Genomic DNA, 21,552 nt, shown 5'->3' on the forward strand with positions numbered 1-21,552 from the left:
GGCGCCGGGGCTCCGCCGTCCCGCCGGGTGGATGCCAAGCGCTGCCCCGCCGGTCTCCGCCGCGCCGCCGTCGCGGGATCCAGCAGCCAGCGGGAGAGAGAGGCCGCCGGCGGCCCCGCAGCACGGAGCCCGCCTGCTCGGCAGCACCATGAAGGCGGCGGAGGAAGGTAACGCGCGACGGGCGGGAGGGCGGACGGGCGGGCGGCGGTGTCCCCCGGTGTTTCCCCGCGGCCGGCCGCAGGTTCGCCGGCGGCCGCTTGCCAATAGGTGTCTCTTTCGCCTCTCGCACGGCGCCGGCTCGGCCGCGCCGCCGCTCCCGCGAGCCTCCCGCGGGACCCGGCTCCGATCCCGGCTCGGAGGACGGCGCAGGGAGCGCTGAGTCCCGATCGGGGGTGGGGGGGGGGGGGGGGGGGGGGGGGGGGGGGGAAGAACGACCGGGGAACACCCCGCAGTCTCGGATCTCATCGCTTTGGTGGAGGGCAGAACGTGCTCTGTAACCGCAGCTCTCTTTCAGGGATCGGTAGGTAGCCGCCCACGAGAGGGGCCCGGGCCAGCGCCGCGCTAGCGCCGAGCCCTCCCCATCTCACCGCGGCACTCTCCGGCCCCGCCGACACGGTTGTCCCGTCCCCGCGGAGAGCCGTTCTCGCTGCCCTGGCTCCGAGCTGCCACTCGCGGTGCCCCCGCTGTAACCCCCGCTGCAAAGAGCGCGCTGCAAACACGCCGGCAAAGTTTTTAGAGAGAAAGGACGAGGGCGTAGGGCTAGGGAAAGGTTTTGTCGGTCGTTTCTCGTTCGGACTGGATGTCTCGGTGCCAGGGGCTGCGTTCCGCCGGTGCGGGAACCGGCTGCGACCTCCTGTGCCAGTCGGAACATTTTTCTCTCCCCGGAACATCGTTACCCAGCACCGCACTGGCGACGCTTTCGCACGTCGCCTTTTCGAGCCAGAGCGGGGAGGCCGCCGGGGATCCTGCAAACGCTCCCTGCGCATCGCCTCGACACCGGAGGGTTCGGGCCGCGCCCCGGGCTGCCGGGATCTCGGGTCCGCCTCCGACCCGACCCGGTGCCGCCTCCGCTCCTATGGGACTGAAAGCTGGGAAGAAGTTGGGGCTGGGAAGCGTCCAAGCGCGAGGGTTTATCCCACAGCTTGGCTGGGGGACAGCGCGGCTCTTCCCCGGATTGGTCCCAGGGAGCTGCACAGACACTCACGACCCCTCTTTTTATTTCTTTATTTTTACTTTTTCTTTTTTCTTCTTCTTCTTCTTCTTTTTTTTTTTTTTAAAGTGGAAGTTTTCACTGCAGGGGTTCCTTTCGGGACCCTGCCTATGCCAAAGCTACGAGCGCGGCAGAAGCTGCAGCCCCAATTTTGAAGCAGGCAGGCACATTTTCAGAAGAAAGTTAATGACTGTTGTAACTCAATGGCGTTGGCTGTTGTCTCCTTCGCCCCCCCTCCCCCCCCGCCCGCCTCCCCCGGAACCCCGAGGGCTGCACTCGAGATTTTAGGCAGCGAATGTCCCCCCGTGTGGGAAGTACACAGCTCACGCTATGCACGTAGTGAAGTCTTCTGTCAAAGAGGTTCCCCCTCTTTAGTCCTCTGGCAATTCTGATGCCCGTGTTAAAATGTCAGCAGCCCTCCTCGGTAACTTTCTGCCACGTGGATGTATTTTGTAAGAGACTGAGAGAATGAGGCCAAAAGCTGTGTCCCGATGCAGGAAACGCGTCAGGGAACCCCACAGGTCAAGATCGCTGCTTGCAAAACGAGGTCCCTCTTGGTAGCCAAGTGATGACAGTCAAAGAAAACGGGCAATTTGACATCAGTTTGGGAAGGAACTCAAACAGAAGGTCCCAGCGGAAGGAGCGGGCACGGCTCCACAAACCCCACTCTTTTCCTAGGACGCTGCGGGGTGCGGAGCCCAGCATACGGCCGGGGCTTAACGCTGCGTGCCATCCATCGGGCCTGCGGGGTGGGGCTGCTCTGCGCCCGGAGGCGTTGGGGCCGTCCAGGTTCACCACGGGGACGCTTGGGGGCTGCGTTTCAGGCTCGCTCCTTTCGCTCTGCCCGCTTGAATGGCATTAATGTTTTGTTTTTTTTTTTTTTTTAAGCGACGCCTTAACCTTTCCTTCTGTTCCCACATCCGACACATCGCTTTCATTCCACCTCTCTGTGCACCTTTCATCTTCCCCCAGGGGAAAGGCGCCAATCAAAACATTTTACTGACGGCAACGGTGCCGGCCGTCAGACGATCCGTACACGGCGTGGCACAAGTCACCGACGTGCAGGTACCACATGCGGGCAGGGCGGCACGGGCTGTCCGCGCTGTCAGGCCGAGGCCGTGCGCGGGTGACGCGTAACGTCCCCCTTCCCCGGCTCCGCATCCCGAAGGAGCGCGGCCCCGCAGAGCCGGCAGCTCCACGCGGAGGAGCTCCGCTGCTGCCGAGGCTTTTGCACACTCGGGTGACTCACCGAGCGCGTGGGGAAGTGGCGCCTGGCGCCTGGCGCCTGGGCCCGGCCCGCCCGACGACCTCCCGCTTCTGTCCCAGCCTATATGCCTTCCCCCGAGGTCACTGTGCTGCCCATCGGTGAGCTCCGGCTGCCGTCGAGCCGCCTGAGGCGCGTTTGGGCTGCGGTACGGCCCGGCCCTGCGGGAAGGGGAAAAAGCACGAGAGGCTCGGATGGAAAAAAAGTGTGTTTTCCTGGCACTTTGTAGTGGAGATTTCAGCCATGAGCCTGGAAAATGGTATTCCCTCGGTTTATTAAGGGAATACCGTTTCCATAACTGCTTTAAAAACTATTCCTTTTGAAATTTGGCCTTAAATCCTGCGAGCTCTACAGCGGCAGCGAGCCCCGGCTGCTGGGTCGGGGAGGTCGTTTGTACATGGGAGCCTTCAGAACGGGCTCTAACTGGCGAGTGTTGCTGAACACAAGTGGACGCTGCGTCCTCCTGTCCTCCTGCCCGGCTGACCTCAGCCCCCGCGAGTAGCAGAGTGCTCTGAGGGTCGGGGCAGCGCCGCACCGCCGCGGGGGCCATTTGCGAGGTGCCATTTACAGGGGGCCGTTTGCAGGGGGGGCATTTGCGGGGGGCCATTTGCAAGGCCCCGCGGGTCCCCTTCGGCCCGGAGACGCGTCCGTCCGCGGCACGCGTGGGGAACTGCTACGCCGCACTTTTTATCGCAGTTGGCACTAGTGGGTGCTGCAACGAAGTAAGATTAAAAAATTATAATAATAAGCCAAGCTTGGAGCCTCCCGGTTCGAAGACGAGGAGCGGTGGGACCCTCGGAGGAAGGAGCCGGGCTTCGTGCAGCGGAGCGTATCCCGCCGCTGCTCCGGGGCAGCTGCTCCGCGGCTCCCCGCGGCTTGGCACCTGCGGCGATGGCCGTTTCTTCGGGCGGCCACAGGTGAAACTGTCCGCCTCCCCGCTGCCCTCGGTGCCGGCGCAGGGAGGGCTCGGGGGGGGGGGGGGGGTTGCCACGGCGTGCGAACCGCGCCGGGAGCGCACGACGCCGAAGGGAGGGGAGTTGGAGGGGGGTGGTTTGCATCGACCCGGAAACATCAACAAAGCGAGGGAGGCGGATCAGAGGCGGCGGCGGCGGCGATAGCGAGATCCGAGGCCGCCCGTCGGGCAGAGCTCACATTACCTCTGCCGCAGCTCGGGCCGCCGTGCCGGCCGCCCAGCCCAGCGCCGCGGAGCGAGAGCCCAGCCGCGGCAGCAGGTGTCCCCGTGCGACGGCAGCAGGGTGCCGGAACGGGGCGGGTGTCGTCGCGGGCTGCGGAAGGCATGACCGGCGTGGAGGCCGAGCAGGAGTTTGATTTTGATTTTCTCTTCGAGTTCAAGCACAGCGATGAGGGAGGAGGCGGAGGTGGGTCACGGCGAGGGGCGGCGAGGGCAGCGTCGCCGAAGGGAAGGATGCTGCGGCAGCCGGTCCTGGCGGGGACGTGCCGGGACGGGGCGGGGCGGGGCGGCTCTTCGAGGGGGTCCTTCCCGAACGATGTCTGCGTGTGCGGGCCGGAGGGGAGGGGGGAGCGGCGGGGTGCCCCGCGCAGCCGGGAAGAAAGCGAGCCGAACTGAATCGTGCCCGCGGCCGTCCGACGCTTTCTCTTTCGGTGCCCTTGTGACTCGGATGGGAACCGCGCGGGAGGTGGCTGGAGAGGAATTTTTTAAACTCCGGGGTTGTTCGGAGCTCTTCAAACACCCGGAGTTTTTCTGAGGTTGCGACCGAGCTGTCCCCGCAGGCTGCCGGGCGCGGGGGTTTGCGGATGCGGGGCGGCAGATAGAAGCGCGGGGCCCGCTCACAGCCTCCCCGCCGTGAGCTGGAGCGGGTTGGGCTCGGGGTTGCCTGAAGGTCATCTGTAAACCAAAATAACGGTCCTGGATTTGTCGCGGGTCGCCGCTGCCAAGCCTCTGCGCGGCTGCTGTTCTGTGACTTTCAGCAGTACTTGAAGTAGAAACGAGGTGAGTGAGCCCAGAACGGACGCACGCAGAAAGCTGTCGTCGTTTCCTGGTCCGAGACCGGCTGTCACAGTTTCAGTGCTAGCTGGTCACGCTAAAAAGCTCATGTGTAAGCAGGCGATTTGATGCCATCTCAGTTTCTCAGTTCAGCAGAACTTTTGTCTTTAAATCGACGCAGGTTCTCACATCCTTGCCCGTGTATAGGACACAGCTGTGCACAGTGCTCTCCTGTCACTCTGCGCTCCAGCAAGCCTTCAGATTCCTAACGGTTGTATGGAGCTTCTCAGTTTTAGAAAACGAGGTTTTAAAAGTGTCACACCAGGCATTACAGATGTAGTTTCCTAGGAATTACGCACCTAGAAAGAGCAGGAGTCTGGACAGATGAAGTGTCAAAGTCCTGGTGAGAAGAGGCAGTGCTGAAAGCATGAATTTCAGCACAGAACGGGATGCGACTCAATGTATTGCAGTGTAACACAGCCCTCTGCTTCTCTGAAGCCCCTTAGAACTGAGGGTGTTAAGCACTCCTATTTAAAGAGTATAAATAAGAACTGTGATGGTGCCCAGTGATTTGTAGGATCAGCCTGTTAATTATAGAAAGGAATAAAGCCTATGCTCTGTGGAATTAACTAGAGAAAAATCTGTTTTGTTTTTTCTTTTTTTTTTTTTTTTTTTTTGTTTTTTTTTTTACATTGTCACGAAGTGAAATGTAACACGTGAAGATGTGCTTACAAATGGAGGAATCCTGTTTCTTGTCCTAGTTAAACCTAGTGCAAGTACGGGCATGGTGGCAACAAAATTACTGTGGAATTGCACTAGCCGGCCTGATGCTGATGTTTGGCTTGGGATGTTAGGCTCAACTCTTGAAAATGTCTTTGTAGAAAGTAGCTCAAGTTAATGCCCATGAGCAGCATGGGTCAGGGTCATGGTTACAGCAGAGACCATCCGTGCTAAAACTTTACCTTCTTTTCATCCCTATCGGTGCTGCCAAAACACCCTGCTGCTCGTGGGCTGCTGCTTTGTGCCGCAGCTTTGTGCCTTTGTGGCCGCTTCCCACTTGAGACAGGCATTTCATTTCCGTGCGTCTTACTCGCTTTTGTGCAGAGGTTTTTCGTGGTGAGAAAAACATCAGTGTGTTAAGACTGCTGACTGTGTGTGCTCCATGTGCTTTGTGAAAACATAAACTGAGGACGGGAACATGCTTTTTCAGAAATTGTGGCTGGTGGTTTTTAGCTAACAAACCAAGGACTTGGTCTTGTTCCTAGATCTTGCTTTTGGGCTTTTATATTTGTTGGGCATACTTTCTACACATTGCTTGTTTGGCCTGGGCTGCAGATCTCCAGAAGACTTCAGTGTCTGATTTTTACCTTAGCTATGCATTAGATTTTCTAATATGCCATACCTATCATTCAGGTAATAGTGATCACTGCCTATTTATTTATTAATTGCAATAACTAAGATGCTGATGCTGCAGGCAGCAGATATATGAAGCCCACCTGGTGGGCACAGAGCATCTGCTTGCTGTGTCTGACTGCATGCTGGGGACCAGTTCTGCAGTAGGGCAATGCAGGGATGTTTCCAGGAGGAGCCAGGCGGCATCCCAGTAGCTGGTGAGGTGCCTTCCTCTGAAGCCAGAGAAAGCAGAAAGGGGCTGAAACTGCCTTGCTTAGACCCCTTCTCTGAGTTCCTTTCTGGAACAGCAAGGGTCTGATTGCTTCAGTGTTTTTTCCTCATTAAGAATGACAAGGAGGTGGTGGTGTTTGTGGTGGCTGTGAGCGGTGCTGCCATGCAGTAAGGCGGCAAGAAAAGGTGACTCATGTCAGAAAGAGTGGTCTCCAGTCCCCCAGGTGGACTTCTGTCTCACCTGACCACTGCAGTCAGAGGAACCTTGTCAAAGGAGCACCTCTTGTTCCATAGTTCCATAGTTTAAACAACATGTGAAGCTCTATCATGTTTTGAACGTTCCAGCTTTATTTGTGGCATGTTCTGGTTCCTCACTAAGTGACTGGTTTCTGATGGCAGAGTAGAAAGTGTGTTGAAAATACGTTGTTTCTCATTGTTTGTAAATATTACCTGACCTGGTGTAAATCAGCTGGAACATCACAGAGCAGCTGTGAAACTGCTAAAGCACATTAATTTTTTGTAAGTGCTGTTTGTCTTGGATTCGTTGCCAGTGGGAAATGCGATCACAGGATAGCTGGAGGATGACACCAGAGAGGGCTGAGCTGATAAACAAAGAAAGGGAATAGCTGACTGCACTGGCTGGCATAACCATCTTGGAGGCTCGTTTGCATCCGCAGCGCTCCCGGGAGCATTTCTTGTTGGGAATAACAGCTGTGGTAATCAGCAGAGCTTTGCCCTCTGCACAGGGAAGGTGGGCAACGGTCTCCACCATGAGCTTGCCTCCCACGGGGGACAAAGCCCAGTTCTTCATGGAGGCCAGCTCTGGCTGTGGGACACAGAGTTTCCCTCTGTCATGTGGGGAAGTGCCGCTGCCAGGACTAACCCAGGGGGAGCTGCAGCTGGGATTATTTCCAGCCTGCTACCTACAGACCTACAGAACAGCGTTACCCAACCCCCAGATTCAGCAGCCCTCATCCTTGACAGAAAGGGTTTGCTGGCATGGCAAGAGATACCAGCCTGAGGGGCTCTGGCTCAAGTATCAGTCAGAGTATACTGAGAGCTGCCCACCTGCCCAGGCACAGCCCACTGGTGTCCCTGGGAAGCAGAGAGTGACCTGTATGAGGCCTCAGGGCAGGGGAGAGGAGCTGGCACATGCTGATGGTGGGCTGCCAGCAGGCCGGTGGGGGGCTGAAGCGAGGACGATCCGTAAGGACCAAGTTTGATCTGCTCAGCAGATACGGAGGCATGCAGAGATCTGGCTGGTCCCCTGTGCTGAATTGGCACCAGTCTGTGATGTGATCTCACTTTTCAGGTTTTCCACAGCGATGGTGCTATCGCTTTAACGCACTCAGAGCTGTTACACAGTTGGACAGTTGGCCCAGAGCGTGCTCCTGGCAGCATTTAAGTGTGGCATCTGCAAGAACCAGCAGTTTCAGTGGAATTTCATCTGTCGCAGAGTAGCAAGACATCCACGTTTATCTTTCACCTGGTCTCTGTCAGCTGGGCGGGAGGATAAGTGGTCCCAGAAACCAGAGCAGGTCAATAGATCCGTCTTGTTCCAAAAACCTGGTTAACTGGAACCGGTTGGAAACTCACTGTAATGGAAATTTCAGTTGTGTATAATTTTTTTAGTAGAATGCGTTTCATCACGGACTTCATTGTAACCCGCCTCTGCTTTTTTTTTTTTTTTTTTCTTTTTTTTCTGTGCTTTTTGTGTATTCCAGCTTTTCAGGGAGGGAATAAAGCTGGCTTATGTAAAAGCACATCTCTTGGGCAGCACTGCTGCCCCTGAATGCCAACGCACCCTTTTTTGCTCTGAAGGTTTACATAATTGTCTTTGAGACAACCTCAGTCCATGTAAATTCTCCTCCCAAGACAGCTTGTCTTGTGCTGCTCAATTAGTAGGACATTCAAAGATGCAGTCGTCAGTTTCTCCCTTATTGCTGCTGGGTTGTCAAGCAGTGCTGTGCTCTTGTGTGTTTTGTCATGTCCCTCCATTCCAGCTTGGTATGTTATTAAGTGAGTATTTATGTACAGCGCTTCATATCATTCTTTTTTGTTTGTTTGTTTGTTTTCCAGAACACTATAATTATACATCTTCAAACGTAAATGCTGGCTTGCCTCTAAATGTGGCGCATTCCTCATTGTCAACTCCATGTCATGGCCTTCAGACATCAAATCCCATCATTTCAGTTGTCCCATCAACAAATCATCCTTCTGGATACGGAGGACACATTGACAGCGGGGCCTCCGACTATTACCTGCCTCCAAACATCAGACCTAACGGAGCTCCAGCTCTGGAGAGCCCCAGAATCGAAATCACTTCTTACATGGGACTGCATCATAACAACAATCAGTTTTTCCATGATGAGGTGGAAGAGGCCATCCCAAATGCCAAGCGATCACCTTCCACTGCCACTTTGAACTTACCAAACCTTGAGGCATACAGAGACCCGTCCTGCCTGAGCCCAGCTAGTAGCTTGTCTTCCAGAAGCTGCAACTCTGAAGCGTCTTCCTACGAGTCCAACTACTCGTATCCATACACTTCACCCCAGACCTCTCCGTGGCAGTCCCCGTGTGTCTCTCCAAAGACCACTGACACAGAGGAGGGGTACCAGCGCGGCATGGTGGCCTGCACTTTGCTCAATTCTCCAAGGCACTCGCCATCGACGTCTCCCAGGACGAGCATCACAGAGGAGAACTGGCTGGGGGCTCGCAGCTCCAGGCCTCCGTCTCCCTGCAACAAGAGAAAGTACAGCCTCAATGGCCGGCAGGCCTCCTACTCACCGCATCACTCCCCCACGCCTTCGCCACAGAACTCACCGCGAGTGAGTGTTACGGATGAGACGTGGCTAGGAAACACCAACCAGTACACCAGCTCTGCCATTGTGGCTGCCATAAATGCTCTCACCACCGACAGCACGATAGATATGAATGATGGGATCCCCATCAAGTCAAGGAAGACTGCCATCGACCACACCCCGTCCATGACTCTCAAAACTGAACCGGCTGGCGAGGATCATGGGACCATATCGCCGACTGCCGACTTGTCACCAGAAGACTTCTCTAGCTTTCAGCATATCAGGAAAGGAAACTTCTGCGAGCAGTACTTGTCTGTGCCACAGCATCCGTACCAGTGGGCCAAACCAAAGTCTCTGTCTCCTACATCCTACATGAGGTAAGCAACTCTAGCTTGGAGGGCAATCCTGCTAATACCTTTATTGTATTCTTTTCTTTCCTCCTTCCCCTTCCTGTATCTGCTACCTGTCAAATCTTCCCACTGACTCATTCCATTTAGATGTTTATCGTGATGCTGCCTCTGTTGTTGGTATGGCACGACCATGAGTAAATCCTTGAAAGATTAAAAAGCCTTTCCAAGAGTTGATTGTATGGTGGTTGTGAATGAGAACGGGCCCCAGTTCAGCCATTGTGGAAATAGGATATTCAGGGGTATTCAGAATTTTGTCAGGCACTAGGTCAATTTGGTACCATCAAACTGAGGTTTTACTTCAGTGGTTCATCGTGTCCAAATACATTTTTGTTGCAGGACTAAGAGATGTTCCCATTATTTTGTTTGTTATAGACTGTGAATACAAACAGAATAGGAATGTGGTTCTTCTACACATTGTTTCAGCATTTACTTCATCTGAAACTTTATCTGAAAGCTTCTTGCCAATCTGTGTTGGACACTGGTTTTCTTTTTTCTTTCCTTCCCTTCCATTTTTTGTTTAAAGAAGAAAACTTCATCTGGAAGCTGATAATTCTTGTCATATTTGTTCATCATAAGAGGACTGTGCACTAAAGAAGTGGATGCACAGCTGTCCTTGGCTCTTAGCATTGCCAGACACATTTTTCTCCATCCAGCACCTCTCTGATGTGATCTTCTCCAAAAACTGGAGAAGAGAAGGCTACAGGGAAACTTCATTACATTTTCAATACGTTCCAGTATTGAAGGGAAGATTACAAACAGGGGGGAGATCAACTTTTTACGTGGGTAGATAGTAATAGGATGAGGACAAATGGTTTTAAACTAAAGGAGGGGAGATTTAGATTAGATGTCAGGGGGAAGTTTTTCACAGAGGGGATGGTGGGGTGCTGGAACAGGCTGTCCAGAGAGGTTGTGGATGTCCTGTCCCTGGAGATGTTCAAGGGCAGGCTGGATGGGACCCTTGGCAACCCGATCTAGTACTTGATCTAGCGGCTGGCAACAGGGGAGTTGGAACTAGACGATCCTTGAGGTGCCTTCCAACCCAAGCCATTCTAAGGTTCACTCTGTGATTCTGTGTAATACTATCCTTACCCTTCCTCATCACTCCTGGTCTTCTCTTCTCGGCACTGTCTAAGCTCCTTGCAGGGCTTTGGCCCAGCTCAGAACTGGGAAATGTGGCCATCCCACTGGGTCTGCTGGAGCCACCTGGACGTGAGCACTGGGATACTTTTTAGTCCCAGCAAATCTCTCAGAGCCTTCTACGTATTTAAAAAGTTTTTTTTTTTTTTTTTTTTTGGCGTTCTTCTTCCAAAGGTATAAAGGAATTTGAGTTTGTCAGAATGACAGGACATTGGCTTTTGTGTCTGGCTGTTTTTTGCCAAAGACTTCAAGGGCAACAGTGCGAGAGTTTGACCAAACACGCTTTTATCTTTCTGTTGCAGAGAGCCGCCCTTATGCGCTTTGTTGTAGTCAGTCAGAAGGCACCCAGCATTCCTGTGTGCTAACACAAACAAGAAAGGTGAAGTGTACAAAACGGAGCCCCACTACGTTGTGTATTTAACATTTTTTCCACTGTTTTGGTCTCGTATAAAATATGTTTCCTGGTTCGCAATATGTTTCCATGTGATCTCATTAACTCGTGCTCTAGGGCAGTTGGAAGTTACTGTCGAAATGTGATTTTAAGTAATTTTACCAATCAGATACACTGACCATGCTTCCTTCCACCAAAAATACCTCTAATTTTATGTATATGAAAGTGCTGGGCAATGAGCACAGACGTCAACAGGATCACAGCCGATGCAACACAAACTGTGTTATTTTAAATCTTTCCAAAAAAATTGGTTAAGAATTTGTCACAACAGATCTGGATTTTTTTCCTGTTATTTTACACATCTGTTCTATTTCAACTGCTGGGACTTTAGGGTTAGGTTCCAACAAACAACTCAGGCTCCAAAATCTACCCGATTGTAATGATTTTGAGATAACCATATTTGATTACCTCCTCAGTCTCTTCCTGAATGCACATAACATTTTCATCAAAAGCAAGCGTGCCTTGGAAAATCACTGATGACTTTCCCTCCTTCTCTTCCTCTCCCCTGTATTTGAGAGCTCCAGCAGCACCAGCTGAGCACGTGGATGTCTCTTTACCCATGTTTTTATGGCAGGCGTTAATCTAAAAAAGAAAGAGTTTTTTTTTAATATTATGTCTGAAGCTGATGTATTTTTTTATTTCTCACAATTAAGACTCAATCAATTTTTGTATTTCCAGGTGCTAGAACAACAGGAAATAATAAGAGTAGAGAGTAATGCCTGGCTCAGTGGAAATACAATCTTTTTATGCTCTTTCTTCTGATTTCTGAAGATTCTGTGCAACCCATCAGCTTAGAAGCTCATTCCATTCAAGGTTGCCAGCTTTGGGCTCTTCAGAGCAGGCTTTGGCTGACAGGCCTCCACCAAGGGCTACCAGCATGCAGCCGAATTGCTGCATGGCAGTTGGCACGCAGGTGCTGAGTCTGGTGAGGGAGAATGGGAGGGCAGATCCAAGGGCTGCCATGGAGTTGGCACTGGGCTTTGTCTCCATTTGTGAGCTGCAACTCGTCGTCTTGGGTCCAAGGCTTTGGATGTAGAAAACATTGACAGACCAAGCAGAGATTTACATGGGAAGCTTCAGAGCCAACTGTGAGGTGGCAGCAGCAGTCATACCTCTTCCAGACCTCTGTGTACCATGAGAAGCATTCTATCTGCCATTTGTTGTACAGGCAGGCGATACTCTGTACTTTCTTTCAACATCCCTAAAACAACTGCTTTCTTTTCTCTGATACTGTTATATCAGTTCTTCTTACTCTGCGATTGAGAGCCTCTCACAGGCAAAAATGTCAAAAGCAACGTGGAATTACAGAGCTTGACTTCCCTTTGGATATGAGAACAGAACCAACAACGTCGTATTTGGGACTCTATCCAAAATTAAGATTCTGCTTTTTATTTCTTACCCGCCCATTTGCATATCCCAAATGACTATTTACTTTAGCAGAAAGGATTGGCACTCGTGAAAATGCTGGATTTTTGAGTGTCTTACATCTTTTTACATCTCCCTCTTCAGCTACTCTCATTAACTAACACAACTTCTTATTCACTGAAAAGTAACAGCTTCTCTATACACTTTAATCAGTTTAACAAGAAGCATGTTGGCATGTAACACTTTAATTTTCTTCAGAAGTAGTGTAGTGGGGAAAGGGGAGGAGAGAAACGCTTGGGTTTGCTGGTCTGGCATGTATGAGGTCTACCACCAAAAGGAGCTTCCAGGAATAGACAGACAGTTCCAGGTGGCTTATAAAAGCTCCCTACTGTATGTTTTTGTATATGTATATATTTTTTAAAGCTGAAATCCACAACTGTTTTCGCTGCAGTCTTTTTTTTTTTTTTTTTTTTCAGCCTGAAAAATAATGCATAGAAGTTCTTGAACCCACAGAGAGAGACGTGTAGTTTTACATACAGAGTCTGTGATTTGCATATAGAGAATGTGTGGCTGGGTATCTGTCTACCAATTTCAAAAGCACATTTTGCTTTTATCTGTGTCTCTGGGCTTGTTCATTATTTGTTAATTTTTTTTATTCCACTTTTGTGACTGTAGCAGTATTAAACTCAAGCATTCCAAATGATTCACTGAGGTCCCAAATTGTATGATTTACTTAAAAAAAAAAAAAAAGGGTTTAATGTGCTTTTTTTTTTTTTTTTTTTCCTCGTTATTCTTTTGATTTATGGACTTTCGGATATTCTTGTTTTTGCTTAAATAGATATTTCGGTCTAGCTGAAAGGATTTGTTCTAGAGAAAGGATAACTTTACTTGGGAGAATTTGAATTTCCCACAAAATTGGTGTTTCTGAAGATGGAGAAGGACCATCACAAGCGCAGCAACACCATTTTTGCTGAACTGTGTATTTATGGCAAGCTCTTGTGTTTATTGCAAACCAGAGGAAATTCTTCAGACAAAGCAAATGCTGAGCTGTTGGGGCATGGCTCGGTAAGACAGAGACTTTTGGCCAAGTGCTGGTAACCAGTTCCCAGGACTAGCTGGTGTTAACTGAGGGGCAGAGGGAGGGGACAGGGGAGAACCTATCCAGGCTTTTCATCTTCCCTGCTCTATTCATGCTGGGTAGAGGCATCTTCAAGCTCCAACAAGTTGAGTCTGCCACCATGTGGCACCAACTTTTAGTTGTGTAGGTCTGCTTGGAAACTTGTCTCAGTAAACCATTTTGTTTGTTTGATTTAAATCCTCCCAGCACTTTCTTCTGACTGCTTCTCAGTTGTTTAGACACCCCTGTGAGCTCCTTATTAATGGTCTGCCCTCATGAGTTCATTTCAGCACCATGTGATACTAAATTCAGAACAAGCAGAGATGCAACAGGAGCCACTTGCTGCTGCCATTCCTGCAGCAGTAGGTACTTGTTCTGTTTCTAAACCTAAGTCAACAAATGAAGCATTTCCTATGCAAATCTGTCTCTGAATGTTATGTTTCAGGATGGTTGTGTTGTGTGTTATCTGTCCGTGAGCATGATGATGACTCTTGGAGCTCAGTGTGAGGAATGCCAAAGCTCTGCACAGTGAAGCAAATTGCTCTGCATGCCAGTAAGGCACAGCCAAGTCTGGGGTGGGATGCAGCATTTGTTTTAACAGCTCACAGCCAGGTTGCTCAATTGTCAGACAGGAAATTAAAAAAAAAAAAAAAAAAAAAAAAGTCCTCTCAGAGGTGAAATATAAAGTGAAATACAAAGCAAGTATATTTCTCAGGCCACAAGTCAGTGGGACCTGCGCTGTTTTCTTATGCTTCTGAAAAGCGTGCAAGGATTTTAAACAGCCATCCATTTTAACATGAGACATGTAATAAGCAATAAATCATAACCATATTTGCATTTGGTGTACAGTTGAAGCAGGGACGAACTTAGCAGCATGTTAGAAGGTTCAGCAGCCCTGTGGTTTCTCTGGTTTATGCCTTTGTTTCTGAAGTTCGGTGGAAGGCATGAAGTCTCAGCCACACTCGGCTACGTCACTTGTTTTACTTGAGCTGCTGGAAAGCACTTTCCGCTTTGCTCCTTGGGGCAGCAGCTTCTGCTGCTGTCATGCCACTGTCTTCAGTAGGTGACTTCGTTCTGTGACACCTGGTGAAGGAGCAGGATTCTTCTCTTTTCAAGACCAGCAGTCGTTCCAAAGCCCTTTGCAGAGCTGCATAGCCAAGAGCAAAAATGCTTGCGAGTGTTTTGCAAATGACCTTGCACATTTAGCAGTTCATGCGGTGAAAGTGTAGTGTCAATTTAATTCCCAAATGCACAACCATCAAAATAGGGCTTAAACGCCTTTGCAAAGTTTAATAGAAGTTTTTGGCTTTGTTTCCTCTCTGCCTATATTCCAGTGTGCTGCCTAATATCTTTTCTTTTTCTACCCTGTAACTTGATAAATCTTTCTGCTAAAGGCAGAAGTCAGCCAGACTCGATAATCTGTTTATGATTTAATCACGTTGTGTATCTGGCGTATGCAAAATAAATCACAATTCATCTGTTTTCTAATCTGATTTATGTAGGACGTAGTTACATTGAGCAAGTTCTTTACAGTCTCACACCGGGTTTTGTGAACCTGCCTCGAAACAATCATCTCTCTTTACAACATTTTGAATGAATGCTGTAAGATTTATTATGATACGGAATGGAATGGGACAGATTTTCAGTTGGTGGAAAATTCAATCAGAGGGAAATGCACCACTGTATATTTGATATGAAGATCTTTTCTTTCTCTTTCTCTCCCCTTGCTAGTGGAGCAGTTCATCTCCCTTCCACATGATGCTTGCTAGTTGAAGTAGTTTTCAAATTGATAAAGTCTGCTTGCAGCAACTAGATTTCACTTTACCACCACACAGTTTGCTAGGTGATTTTTTTTCTTTAACCACATTTAGCTGCAGGAAATTAAGTGTGTGGTGAAGATAACCTAACATAGGAAATAGCTCTTACAGCCCCAGCCAGTGGCACTGTCAAATGCATCACTCTGCTTCCTTTATCAGGAAAACTGTCATTAATTGTCAATTTATAACTGGTCAGGTGGTAGTTTGGAATTTTGATGACAGATTGCAGACCAGCAGCAAACGTATCTTTATTTTCATGCTTTGTTTGAAAACATGAAATTCATAAATTAATTACACTGACATTTTCAGATGCTAATTTGAAAGTGTGTTGCGTTGGTTATTTTAAAAGGTCTAATTAGTCATGGAACTATTACATGGTTCCCTAAATTGTAAAAAATATCTGTCTGCTCTTGTGGGCTACATGCTGCCAGTTAGAGCAGGCCTTTTTAATGTTATGTTAATTTTTTTTAATTGGATAGATGTTGTGTTTTCAGAAGAAAAAAAAAAAGAAAAAAAAAAGTCCATGAAGTGAGAATTTACTTAAAATCAGAAACATCTGTTTTAAAATGTATGGTGATCATCACCAGGAGAGATACAGCTGTTTTGCTCCATGCCTTGTCACTCATCATTGCTCAAATAAGGCTTGTCCAGATTTTGTTTTAGAGATTTTCAGACTAAAGAATGTGTACCTAGAGCATAGACAAGGAAGAGTGGCTTTAACAGTGGCCAATTGCCTACAATTTTTAGGTGGCTCTTAGCTCTTTTGCTGTGAGTCCAGTAGCAGAAGAGCATGCAAGAAGTGCTAGTGCCTCTCCTGGACACCATTTGTTGCCTATCTAAAAGCTTGCCTGCACGAATTGTTCATTCTTAGTGCCTTGAGCAGTGCCTCGCTGTGCAGGAGCATGGACTTGAGTCAAAACACCCATCTCCTTGTCCCCAAGGTGGGCCCTGTCTGTTCTGGGCAAGGCTGGGGAGCAGAGCAGCAGGAAGCTTGGAGTGTGTGTAGCTCTGGGCTGTAGTGTCTCCAGTGGGCCCTCAGAGGCTCCAGCTTTCTCTTGCCAGCCAGAGCAGCATGACTGGCTGCAGTGGCACAGATGGAGTATGTGGAAAGTGTTAGCTGTGAGATAATGACTGACTGAGTGTAAAGCAGCCAACGTTTACAGAAATTTAGTTACAGAGGTTGGGGATTTCTGTAATGCACGTAGTGCTTGTTTCGTAGACATTCAAGTTGTTTGGGGATTTCTGTAATGCATGTAGTGCTTGTCCATAGGCATTCAAGTTACTCAAACAGGCAAATTTATAGGCAGTGAAGAAGATAATGTTGAAAATCTTGGCACCACCTTGAGTCCCATGAGTGCACACGCACTTGTACTCCAGCAGATACAAATGAAATATGCTGGTGATAAGTACTGGATAAACATTACAAAATGAAATGAAATGGATACGTGCCTGTAATAAATGTACCCAGCACAGAAGCTCTGCTGCATCCTCTCCCTCCCAGCCAGCTTCCTGTGGTCATTGTCATGCTGCTCATACCACTTTGGCACCAGCGCCTGAGGGCAGGGCAGGGAGCTGGTACATCCCAGCCACCAGCCTGTGACTGGGCTCCAGATCACTAAGCTTACTGCTTTGATTTTAAGATCAATACATTGGTGTACTTTTTCAACGACATTTGTTCATTTCTTTCTCATTTTCCCCAGAGCATCTGTGTGGCATTTCTTGCAGCTGAGCTCTCCTGCCAATGTTTTCAAGTGTGGTTTTACTCTGGATGTGGGTTTCTAAGAATGACGCTCCCTCCCTATTACATACAGTCAGTTCTGCTTGCTTTTGTGATAGTAATGAGTCCTTAATATTTTAGTAATTGCTGAGTCAATACAGAGCCGGAAGAGTGAGCTGGATTTTCTTCTGGCTCGTGCGTCATCATTGGTGGGATGTGTAACCACGTTTTGACTTCGGGTCTTGCTTCCCTGTGGTGAGAGACCGGCTTTGCTTTGAGACCCTGTGAAATGTTCTCTTGTTTGCAAGAAAGCTGGGAAATGGCCTTCTTGTTATTGCCTGTAAACTATGCAGATTTGTTTAAATCCATTGGATTAGTTAAATGTATAACTTCTCCAGAGCTGTTTTGGCATTGTCTTTCGCAGCTGAAATACTCTTCCCTAAGTTCCCCTCTGTCTTTCTGCCTACCTTTTGATTCAAGAATTAATATATTAAGATGTTTGTAAGCCGCCTCTTAATGTTTTCCCATTTTATTTACAAACTATCTTTTATTTACAAAGCATCTGGGCTATCAACTAAGTTCAACCCATAAATCTTCATAAAATAACCATTACTTCCCAAATTACTCATGTCATGACATTATCCATTGTGATGACATTTTGAATGTAAGATGGTGAAGGATGAACTGTGAAACATGGTCTCTAAAGTAGTAGTGCTGGACGCTTGTGATTTGTGATATTGTACTTGATGCTAATTTTTAATACTTTTTCCTTTCCATTATAGCCCATCCCTGCCTGCCCTTGATTGGCAGCTGCCATCTCACTCAGGACCTTATGAACTGCGTATTGAAGTGCAGCCTAAATCCCACCACCGAGCTCATTATGAGACAGAAGGCAGTCGAGGGGCTGTGAAGGCATCTGCTGGGGGCCACCCTATTGTACAGGTACCAAAATGTGCAGTGGAAGCACAGGTTGTTTGTCATGGCACTCTGTGATTAGCACCATGTATTCTCCAAATCTGAAAAGCGTGATAGGAGGTTTTCACATCCTCAGAGATTACTGTGTGTGAGCATGCCTGTGCAGTGTATTTTACATATTTTAAACTTAACAGACTAAGCTTTTATTACAGATAAGGCAATAGCATCTGTTTGCTCTCTTCCTTTCCTTCTCCTCACTGTTCACTCAGCAGTCTTAGCAGTGTGAATGTGGCACAAATGCATTCTTGCTTTTTTGTGCATCAGTACACAAGTTGGAGATGCATAGCTGGAATGCTGTGACCATGGACCTGTCTGTGCAGTCAGATTCCGGACATGCAGTTTATACTGGAATCAGCTGGGGATGTGTCTCAGTACATTTAGTCCTGAATTTGTGGTTGGATCTAATCAGAGCTGTGAACACATGTTGGAGGGCAAAGCCATAGCAGCAATGTGGAAGTATGTCGCTGGTTTAGATACTGCAGTGTGCAAAGCATGGTTTCATGAGTTTGTTCTGTTTAGATCCTTAAACCCTTCTAGCCACTTTGGAAAATATCTGAGGAAGTCTGAATCCAGTTTCATGAATGCTACCAAGCTCTTCAGTTACTGTATATAAAAGCGTTTAATTTAATAACACTGTAAGCTGACCCTTAATTCAGTTACATGACTAGTCTCATTCATTTTTAAAGGAGTTTTCTCAGGAGCAGGAAGAACAAGATTTAGTTGTTTAGAAAAAAAAAAAGAAAGAAGTGGGAGAGAGCTAGCTGTGCTTGCCCCTCCTCCGTGGCTGCTTTCTTATCCCAGAGTTAACTTGTGAGTGCTCCCCGCCTGGGCTGTGAGTCTCCATGCAGGGAAGCCCAGGTATTTCCACTACCCTGGCGCAGTGACCTGGCCCCACGGCCCCACGGATGTCATGGCACCGTCTGTGGGAGTGAGGCACAAGCTGGCTCTGCGTTCAGCTTGGCTTTATGCCACAAATGTTCCTGTCAGAGGAGCGGTGTTAGGAAAGGCCGGGTGGCACAAGGGTGATCTGCAGGGCCCGTGTGTGCCTGTTTGTTTGCATTAAAGCTCTCTTAGCAAGCACACAGCTTGGAGGAATGCTGCCAGTTTGAAATGACATTCAGCAGGGAGTGCCATTACAGATTTTGTGTACTGGTGCGGCAGCTAAAAACGGAAAGTGTGGCAGAGTTGTCAGCAGCAAACACAGTTTGCTCTTCATCTCTGCCAAAACCCATCAGTGACATGGGATTATGGAAGTGATCTGCTGAAAGACTAAAGGTTTTAGCGCAACACTTGTGAATTATATTAAAGAGGGTTTTGTGACAGTGCACTTGATGACAATTAATACCTACTCTGTCCGTGGCTTGATGCAAGGAAATGTAAATGGGGACACATCAATTCACAGTGGCCTGCCTGACATTTACAGTTTCCTACGTGCTCTTCAGAAAGACTGAATGTGATGCCAACACTTAATTGGACTAAGTGCATCCAGACGTTTCCCCTATCATCCTCTGTCCCAGCCTGCAGGGAGTGTGCGTGCAGCTTTCAAACACAGTGTCCGAAGAGAGGAGAAGGGAGGAAGCTGTGGATGGGCATTAAGGGAAAAGGGAGGAAGCACCAGTCCGAGCCATGTCAATTGACTCTACCGGTTTAACAAAGACTGATGTATGTTTTTGTACTTTTACTACAACCTGAACATCTTTTTCTACGAAAAGAGAAAAGTTAAAAAGAGGGCCAGAGAAAGTTGCTCCATACTGACATTGTCATCCCAGCCAGAATTATCTGTTTTAGGAAAAACTTAACAGCTTCTGATTCAGACCAGAAATGGATGAATGTCAAAAAAAAAAAAAAAAAAAAAAAAAGAAAAAGAAAAAGAAAAAGCTTGCAAAGAAATAAAGGAAGAGGAGGTAATCTGGGGAGTAACTTCTGGTAATTCTGTGACTGACTTGAAGCTGTAAAATGCAGCTCTGAACCGACATATTTCCAGGTGTCGCAAGTGTTTGTGTCAGGGGTTTTACTCAATTCAGTTATACAGAAAGGAGTCCAAGCTTCCAAGCTCGCCCTCAGGTGAGGACTACTGCTGACCCGCTGTAGCAACAAGCCCGGCAGGCTCTGTGGGCTGCCCAAAGAGGCACACTCCTGTCCCTACTGCTGGGAAGTGACACTTGCTTTTGCCATCTCTCCATCAGCTGCCTAGGGCTTGCTTACAGGGGACTCCTGCGGGCTGTCTCCCAGTCTGCATCGTGCCAGCAGGATTTCCTTTGGATGTTTCTCTGAGGGATGGCTGCACCCTCCTTTCTGCGCTTGGGAGCGTAAAGTTGCCCGTGAGTGCTTTTGCTGAGTCCTGTAGCATGATATTCCCCTCTCACATGTTTTCCCCATGCCTGTGCGGACGTTTGGCTGCCGCAGCAGCCCTGAACCGTGTTCTTGATTGCTAAGCATTTTGAGAGTGAGGGGAGCTGGCTCACCTAGGAGGCTAAAAATGCTGCAGAGCACTGGCAAACGAGGGGTGCTGGGGAGCAATGCTGGTGAGCTCATGGCTGGCACTAGCTTTTATCCGCTGGCTTGTGGAAGTATTTTGCTGCTTGTAATTTCCTCTGGTGATTTCAGACTGGGGTACTCTCCCCCTCTAAGTCAGCGTCCAGCCAGTGCCCCACTGGGCTGCAAGCATCACACGGTGTCAGGTGAGGCTAGTTAGACCTGGGGGCCTGACCACTCTGGGAGTGAAATCAGGCCTGCTAGCCTGAATATGTTTAAAAAATTCTTTAAACATCTTAAATATTTCTTCCATTTGGACTTGTCTTCCATTCTTCATTTTAAAAGTGGCGATGAACAGTTGCACAAGATGGGGGTTACATTCCAGCCAGGTATGATTCTGCTTTAGCTGCAGGTAAGTCATCTGCAGATAAAAGCTTGGGATCCATGGGAAGTGATGGCACCAGATTATAAATATATGGTCTGCAGTCACTCTAATTAATAACTCCTCTTAGGGATAAGTCAACTACTTCGGCTGCTTGAGATGGAATTTTTACAAGCAGGGTGTGGTATATCTGTGAGATAAAGTCCAAATACTCAAGAATGTTTAATTAAAGCATATGAATTACTCCCATAGGAGAGTGGAGTGAAAGGTGAAAGAAAAAAATTCACAGAATAGTCAAATAAGCACATTCAAAAGTTCTGATTATGATATAATTTTTTTTTTTTTTTTTTACATAAAATATGCCAGGAATTTTCTCCTCGTTCCACCTCAGTATGAGATAGATAAATCAGTCAGGAAAGGGGGAGAAAATGATTTGTAGGGGTGGGTATTTCTGTTGGTTTTTTTGTTGTTGTTGTTATCCAGATACCTAGCATTGGCCTGGATTTGTGTTCTTATTGGAAAAAATGTGTTAACACTGAAGATACAGTGAATGTTGCTTTGCTTTTCGCTGTATCATGTGCTCTGTAGCGGGACACTACATGCTGCCTGTGGTTTGTGTGCTCCAGTGCAGAATTTGATCTTTGACTGAGCCTGTGAACAGATGAAAAGCCTAAACTCCCTAATTTTATAGGTTAAAATAAATAAATAAATAAGTGAAAGATTTGTCTGCTGATTTGCACTGTCAAAATATCTGTGCCAGGAGACCTACACAAAAGAATTGGGTTGTGTCCTTTCTGCAGAAAATCTCAAAACATAGAATCACAGAACCGTGGAGTGGCTTC

At 48.3% G+C, this 21,552-nt stretch overlaps 1 protein-coding gene across 2 annotated transcripts in view; it reads left to right on the forward strand.

Annotated features, from left to right (window-relative positions):
- Positions 1 to 31: 31 nt before the first annotated feature.
- NFATC1 (nuclear factor of activated T cells 1) overlaps positions 32 to 21,552 on the forward strand; it is a gene marked incomplete at both ends in the record, with an annotated part of 111,507 nt that continues 89,986 nt past the window's right edge. The window contains 3 exons of one of the 2 annotated variants that reach the window (XM_079534000.1): positions 32 to 167; positions 8,143 to 9,241; positions 17,661 to 17,820. In XM_079534000.1, the coding sequence (XP_079390126.1) occupies positions 32 to 167; positions 8,143 to 9,241; positions 17,661 to 17,820 (1,395 nt within the window). Of the gene's footprint in view, positions 168 to 3,771; positions 3,854 to 8,142; positions 9,242 to 17,660; positions 17,821 to 21,552 lie in introns of those variants that run through there. The other variant, XM_079534001.1, reaches the window with a different exon arrangement.

This window comes from Tetrao urogallus, assembly GCF_951394365.1.
Source record: "Tetrao urogallus genome assembly, chromosome: 3".
Classification (NCBI taxonomy): Eukaryota; Metazoa; Chordata; class Aves; order Galliformes; family Phasianidae; genus Tetrao; species Tetrao urogallus.